Source organism: Alligator mississippiensis, chromosome 12, assembly GCF_030867095.1.
Source record: "Alligator mississippiensis isolate rAllMis1 chromosome 12, rAllMis1, whole genome shotgun sequence".
Taxonomy (NCBI): Eukaryota; Metazoa; Chordata; order Crocodylia; family Alligatoridae; genus Alligator; species Alligator mississippiensis.
The window spans coordinates 14,851,516-14,859,408 of record NC_081835.1 but is presented as its reverse complement, the minus strand read 5'-3'; the positions used below and the strand labels follow the sequence as shown (position 1 = coordinate 14,859,408).

Below are 7,893 nucleotides of genomic sequence, written 5' to 3'. Positions count from 1 at the left end.
TTGGTAAATGAGTTTAGGAATGCAACGTCATGATTATCAGGTTGAAGAAAGAAAGATAATACTGGAGAGAGATCCTGTAGTTCAGCTGCCTGAAATCCGGGACGCCTGAGTCATAATCCTGGTGCAGCAACAAGTATTGTATGCATTTTTTCCGAAGAGTAGGTACTGTGCCTTTAAGACTTCTGGATCCAACATTCAAAAGACCTTGGTCACTTTGAAAGCAGATTGTAAATGGCATTGAATGGAGTTTCACCAATTCTAGAACTGGATGTTGCTTTTAAATCTCTCTCATTCTACAGTCTTGACTTATTTCTGATGTCAGTTCATCTGGAGATGATTCTTCCCTTCCACAAATGTAGATCAGGAGTAACTTGAATAAAAGTTTAAAAGTAAATGGAGCTACACTGGTATATAAATAGGCCCTAGGATTTATCAAATGGCCTTAATTTAAGACAAAAGTGGCATGGTTGGAGATAGCGTATCACACCTCCTTCTGTGATCTTGGGTAATCTGTTGCGGAGAAGAGCTTAAACAGAAGTTAGAACAATTCATGTAAAAACTCTAAATGAGAAATAAAATAGAATGATCCCCAAAGGTATTGTTCTCAAAATCTCATGGCTTTAAAGCCAGTCTCATAATTCTTGAACACTTGGGGTTACTGCCATGACAGTTTTCCATCTATGCCATAGAAAGAATTATACCTTTAGGGGGGGATTACAATAATACCTTGAGGGTCCTAGGAGTGTTATAAGCATTAATTAATTAATATTTGCAAGGTACTTTGAATATGTAAAGGGTTGGGTAAGAGCCAAGTATTAAATGATCCGTCAAATACCACGTTACAATTTTGTGCCTGTCAGAGAAACTCGCCAAGGAGAGACCACAAGAAATATTGAGGATGAGATAATGCCTGCCTAACATTGCTCTAAACAAAGCGGGTTTAGCTGTTGGGCCATCTCATAAGGGGTCATGAATTTCCTGGTTTGAGTACCTGTTTATGAGGCTCACTTGACTATAGGTATTCAGTATCTATTTATGTGCACAGGACTAGAGTTTCAGGGTGTTGGCATCATAAATAAAACTGCATGGAGAATGCAAATAGGTATTATAGTGATTGGTGCTCTTAGAAACATGCAGACAAATTGCATGCATCTGTTAATACTACAGCCCATAGCTTATATATATACATACACACACGCATATGGTATGTTGGCTACATACACTTTACCTGCTTCTTAGGATGCAGCTATTTTCACAACGGGGGTGTGGTGGCAGGGAAGAAGGTAGAAGGAATGTGGTCTGGTGTTTAGTCATAGGAACAAGTGCCTGGACTCCTGGGTCTTATCCTTAGCTGTACACTACTCAATTAATTGCTGAGGCCCTGACCTTGTAATCACCTCTATATAGGGCGACTTGCACCCTGTTGGGACCTGGTGGAGGATTTCTCTATGTTGATTTAATGGTTGGCTTGGGGCATTTGGGTTTTTTTGTGCCTCTTCATTCATCCAGTTCCAAAGCAGCTAGGACTATTCCTCTCCTTTCTGCCCTGCCACATTTTAATGAGCAAAAGGGCATCTGTGCCCAGCGCCTTTAGTTAGGAGAGCTCTGCAGTGGAGTACTTGATTCTTTTTTTTGTTTAGGGGGGAAAAGGGGGTAACAAAAAAGTCCTTTTTTCTGAGACTATTTTGGCAATGATGTGATGAAGAGTCAAAATTTCAAGACACTATACCTCGATCAGCCCAGACATCCATCCTGGCTGAGGTGCTCAGCCCTTTCCTACTACTAAGCCAGGGGACTGAGTTTCCAAAGGTGAGATTTGCTAAGACAGCAGCTCTTGCTCAGGGCAGGCTTTCCAGGACAAATCCCTGCCTCTCCCACTGCAGCGCTTCCTCAGATCCTCCTCCTCCTCCCTCCTTACACCTTTTTTGGTTTTTTTTTTGCAGAGCTGATTTCTGCCCCCCCCTTGCAGTGAGTTATGATGTCCTGTAGGCTACAATGTGTCAGTTGTTATAAAATCTGGGAGGAGGAGCCAGGCGGGTGACGTGGGGAGAGCTCAATTCAAGCCTGCAGTCAAAGCAGCTCGGTCCACAGGCTGCACAGAACTGAGCAAATGCATCTCCAGCTGCCCAACTTCTCTCTCTGGCTTTTCATCCTCTCGGTCAATCAAAGGCACTGAGGACTGGGGGGGGTGAGGATGCGAGATGAGAGCCCTTTTTTGCAACCTGACCTTCTCTGGGATTAAAGCCAGGGTGCTTCCCTGCCTTGCAGTGGGTTTGACTACACGCTGAAAAAGAGAAGCCCTTGCGTGTGGCTGCTGTTTTGGTGGAGGTGCATTATTATTCTTATTTTTTTTTAATCCTCTCTGAAGATCTGGCTGCAGGAGACTTCTGCCCCCACCCCCTGACCCACCTTGTAGCCTGGGCAAGCGGTTCTGCCAGGGTTCCTCTCTATTGCTGCAGCCCCCTGGTCGGTGCCAATGAAGGGAAATCTTTTTGCCAAGGGAGAGAAGGGCTTTCTGTCTTTGCTGCAAAGTGAACCAGACCAGCTTGAAAAGCTGCGAAACTGACTCCCTGGGATCCAATAGAGCAGATCAAGCAGGGGGATTTAAATACCCAGAGGAAAGAGACAGAGGAGAGAGAGAGAGAGAGAGAAAGAAAAGACCGTGGGATCTTGTAGATCTTTCAAAAGATGTCATCTCAAACTAAGTTCAAGAAAGACAAAGAGATCATAGCAGAATATGAAACTCAAGTAAAAGGTTAGTGAATCCTTTGCCTTTTTGACTTTCACCCCTCTCCACCCCCCTTCTCCCCTCCACCCTCTTCTGTTTTGTCCAATCTTACTATGCATCTGTAATCTTGCAGGGAAAATACTGGAATTGGCTGCCCCAGCCCTCGGCTTTTTTCTTTTTTTTAAATGGAGTTTATTTATATATTTCTGGCTACCCGAGGAGAAGCTGTTTGGAGCCTGGATTATACTAGGGGTAGTAAAAGCTGCATTGCAGTTGTATGAGTGCTATATGGTTGGCTTGAGGAGTGTCAATTTTAGTCAGATCCATACTTCATCTTGACGGTGAGCTGTCATTCTAAAGCCATTTTGACAAATGGGCCTTTCCGCAGATAATGTAAAAGCCTTTTTTTCCTCTCTGTGTGTGTGAAAGTGTGTGTGTGTATGTGTGCTCTCATCTGTTTTATACATGTAGAACTGCTGCGTTGAGCATGCATTATGTAGGGAGGCGTCTCTGTCTCCTACATGCAGTGAACTCCCAGAAATTCTCCCTGTTTATGCCTGTTAACAAATATAGGCAGGGATGGGGGCATTGGCTTTGACTAATATTTAGCAGCAAGTACCTTCATCCTAAAATTCTGCTTAGGGCTGATACTCCATCCCTAAGTCCCAGGTCACATACCACTGTGCCTAGGCATACTGATAGTATAGAGGGTAGAGGGTACACCCTCTGGTTTGAAAGCTCTGCAGTAATCGAGTGGGTTATGCATGGAATATCTGCCATCAATGAATGTCTGCCTCTTCCTTGTTAAGTAGATCTCAACATTACTGGCACCTTACTGCCCTCCCCATCCCTGTTTTGTTTTTTTTTTTAAACAAGTATCAACATGGTTTCTCATTGAGAATTCAAGGCCCAGTGCACGTATGACCTTTTAATCTGCAGATTATTGACAAAATGGATTGTGCTGTCTGGTGTGGAACCAACATGGGAAGTTGTATCTATGTCTTCTTAGGGCTTTCTCTAATCTGTGGATTATTGACAGGATAACTCTGAAACAACTCTCTCAGCCCATTGTGCCTGCATGCATGCACTAATGGGCACCAATTTCGTGGACCACTTTAAAATTAATGATGATGATCGTGATGATAAAAACAGAAAGGGGATATTTTGGATGCAAAGTTGCTAGTGAGTCGCTAAATAGAACCGAGGGTCAATCTCATTTAATTTTTAATGTGGGGCGGGGAGTGAAGTGATGACTCCCAAGATTAATTTTTCAGTGACTGTAATGCAAGCACTTGTCTACCTGCCTGCACACGCCACCACGTGTGCAAAGTGCTTCAGAACCAGTAGCTTAAGGAGAAGCGCTGTGATTGATGTGCCCTATTTGTGTGTGTTCTGGTGATTTAGGGCCTGATTTTGCACATCATATGCAAGTAACTTCATACATGCGTGCAGTCCCATTGATTTCAGTGGTGCCTATTGTGGCACCCAGTAAATGTGTTGTTGGAAAGCAAATTGCTTTTATTTCTGATGTTACAGATAAAATGAAACAGCAAATAAATCCCTGTGCTGAGATGACTGAATGCCAAGTCTCAGCACTTGAGCTAATTTTTATTACAGCTGGATTTATAATGGAAAAGTTGGCATCTTCCACAACATTACAAATGGCTCCATACAGGGGAAAAAGGGTGTGTAATCACAGGCAAATAATTAATGCGTATGTGGTTTTACACTTCTTATTAAAAACAGGGTTTTTTAACATAAGATCTCTCTTAATTGATTATTCTTGGACAGCCTGTTGTTCTGACAGGGAACTTTTAAAATGTAATTTGTTCTTATGCCACCATCACAATTTATAATCCCAAACTCTTATTTATTTTGACGGCAAAATATTTATTTTGTGGCATTTTCCAATGATGCCTTGTTTATGTGGTGCGGTTAACTACTTATGAAGAAATGACAGCTAGTTTATGGGTTTACATAGACTAAACTGCCCGGATTCTAATATCATTTTGTGCATTTTGTTGATGAAGCAGTTTTCGTAATTTTTTGCTATTTTGATTCTATATATATCTTAGCAGAATTAATTAAAAATATAAAACAACCTCAGCAGGAAGACTTTTAAAGGCTTTAAACTAAAGAACTTTATTTCTCCTCCCTCCCCCCTCCAGAAAAGACCAGTAGGCCTGTGTAATTTCTTGCTGAATTCAGCCATCTCACCCTCCCCAGATGCATCATTGTGAATGAACTGCTGCTTGGATGGTTCGATCTGGTGCCAGATGGGGAGGATTCTGGGGAGGGGGCTGTCTGTTGATGTTGTGCCATTGTTTACTGTCTTTTGCATTTCAGTCTTTTGTAGCTGGCTTTGAAGAATGATGTAACAGTCACAACATATACTGCTCTGTGCCAATTACCTTTCTCCTTGTGTATAATTTGGGCAAATTGATGTTATTGCACCCTGCAGTTAAGCAGACGAAATACTCTTAGCCTGTAGTATCTCTCTGTTTTAGAGGAAGGATGGGGAACTTGTCTTTATTCATAAAACTCCCCCTGCCCACAAACCAAACCTGGCCCAGTCTTTAAATGTGTATTGGGGCCAAATCTGGCTCCTTCTTCTGCTCCTTCTGCACTGGTATCCCAAGGACCGTGGGGCGTGTGGGGGAGAGGAACTGATGGTAGGAATGTGTCTGATCCTTAAACCTCTCCAGTAACTTTTTTGTGTTTGGTAATGTTAAAGCTACGGGCTTTCTGCAGTCGTTCATAGCCTGACTGACTGGTTCAGTGTTTCCATGGGTGGGATCACCAGTGCTGGGGTTATGTGTGTGGAACCTGGCCTCCAGTGGTGGGCGTTGGTGCTACTGGGTCTTGGGCCATTTTTGTGGGTGGCAGCAAGAATGATAAAAGGTTTTCTCCATAAAGCTGGGGTTGTTTTCTGGTCTGTTCTGTTCTTCTAGTCCCTGCCTATGTTGGCAGAAAGGTCCATCTCCTGAAGCAGCCACGTGGTCTAGTCCAGTGATGCTCAAGCTCCAGCCTGGGGGCTCCTGCTATCTGGCCTGCAGGGTCAGAAACTTGGTGGTGGGGGAGGGGGATGGATGCTGCACCAATGAATGCTGCCACTGGTCCCCTGCTGCCAAATTTCTGGGCCCATGGGGAGCCCTGTGAGTTGTACGACATGGGACTGAGCTGCAGCTGGATCTGGCATGGGGCAGAACCAGTGTGCGGGATTGTGCCTATGGATGAACCCTGAGCCCAACCCCACACTGCATCTGGCCTGCAGACCAAACCCACCCATGGGATCTGGCTCATGGGTTTGGCTCCCTGCTGCTCGTCTAGCATAGAGGCCTGGAAAGTTGAGCACCACTAGTCTAGTCCTTAATCAGAATGGATATGAATTCATGCAGAAGGCTGCAGGTACTGAGGAGAAGACGGCATTACCATGACCAAGGGGCCGGGATGGAGCAAAGGAAAACGTAGCAGAGGATCTGGTCCACCACTGCCTTGGTGCAGCTGGACTGAAATCAAGAGTGTTACCTCTGCATAGAAGTGGGGTAAAGAGGAGCAAACCAGGCCAACAGCTCTGCATAATCTGGGGGTAGTCTCTTTGGGCAGTGGTGAGAGCCCTGTGGCATGAAACCATTTTAAAATCTGTCATAGGCTGGGCAAAATACTAGAAAATACTTTGCGGGGCATAGGAATACACTGATCTGCCGGGCAGGATGGATTGTGAGACTCAACGTGGGAGTCGCAATCCTTCTCCACAAGGGTCAGGACCTTTTCATGTTGCTGACTGATCAGATTAGCAGTGAAATCCTGGTTTAGTGGACACCAGTGGTAAAGCTCCCATTGATGGCGGCATGGCCAGGATTTCACCCTGCCACGATCCGAAGGTCAAAAAAATATAGTGGCGTGGGAATGGTCATTTAATTGTCTTTGATGGAGTTGAATAAGTGCACCCATGTGGCATAGCTCGGCTCTGGATGTGCAGAAGACAGAAAGGGAATTCCTGCTTAGGAGAGTTTCTCCTTAAACGAGGGCGTGTTTTGTGATGACTCACTCCCCACATGCAAACATAATAGAGCAAGATGAATAGGAGCAAACGGTGCTATAGTGGACTGGTTTATAAGGTCATAGTGGCAACTTGCCAACTATTGCTTCTTCCACTGCTGCACTACCTGTTTTCCCCAAGTCCAGATAGGTTCTGATCCAGTGTCTGGTTCGGGTCTTTCCAGCGCTGCTTCTTCGTTTTCTTTGGGGTTGCAAATACAGATTCTGCTCCTGTCTAAACCTGTGCTACCCCCTTGAAGGCTGAGTGCCATGTTGATGTGGGCACCCCACAGGATTTGGCCTGCTGTTTTTCTGCCCAGCTAACTGAAGTCTCCTCCACAAAATTTCCAAAGAGTGACTCTAATGGAGAAAAATAGTAAGAGAAGCAGACTAATGGAAACAAAATGTTGGCACTGAGACAGCTGACATGTGAAAATGATAAAGGAGAAAAGTGAAGAAGCATGGCTTGTTACAGAGGATGGGAGTCAGTTGTGGACTCAGGGTTACAAAACATTCCAAAAGTCTCGATCAAAAAAAAGGGGGAAAGAGCTGGAAAAATTTCACGTTATTTTCAGAGCAATATGATGTCCATGTGGGTACAGATAAAAAAAATTTGCAGTAATGGTATGTTAAAATTCCCACTTCCCCATAAGAAAAAGGTCCATGAAATGATACAGAAAGGGTGATTGGTGACACGTACAGTGTCAGTTTATTGTAGAGGAAATATTTGAGACATGTGATGCAATGATTCATAGATTCACAGATTCATAGATGTTAGGGTCGGAAGGGACCTCAATAGATCATCAAGTCCGACCCCCTGCATAGGCAGGAAAGAGTGCTGGGTCTAGATGACCCCAGCTAGATGCATATCAAATGGGGACAGAAGTGATGGCTATAGTAATGTGAGAGCTTCCTGATTCAATGTGTCAGGGTCACAGGCTGAGAGAACCTGGATCCCATATTTTTAACTTTTTAACAAGATAGGGATAACTAGAAAGAGCAGGCTCTCTGGGGTGAAGGCCTTTGCCCGTGCACGTGATATGATCTCTAGAAGTGAAGCCATCTACTTCCAAAAGCAAAATGCATGATTTAAGACAGGCCCTTGCTTAGTGGATACTGTGGCT

At 44.2% G+C, this 7,893-nt stretch overlaps 1 protein-coding gene across 2 annotated transcripts in view; it reads left to right on the top strand.

The window, feature by feature from the left end:
- The first annotated feature begins 2,059 nt into the window (after positions 1–2,059).
- SRGAP3 (SLIT-ROBO Rho GTPase activating protein 3) overlaps positions 2,060–7,893 on the top strand; it is a 208,683-nt gene continuing 202,849 nt past the window's right edge. The window contains exon 1 of one of the 2 annotated variants that reach the window (XM_019499705.2): positions 2,060–2,755. In XM_019499705.2, the coding sequence (XP_019355250.1) occupies positions 2,689–2,755 (67 nt within the window). In that variant the 5' untranslated portion in view covers positions 2,060–2,688. The remainder of the gene's footprint in view (positions 2,756–7,893) is intronic. The other variant, XM_019499704.2, reaches the window with a different exon arrangement.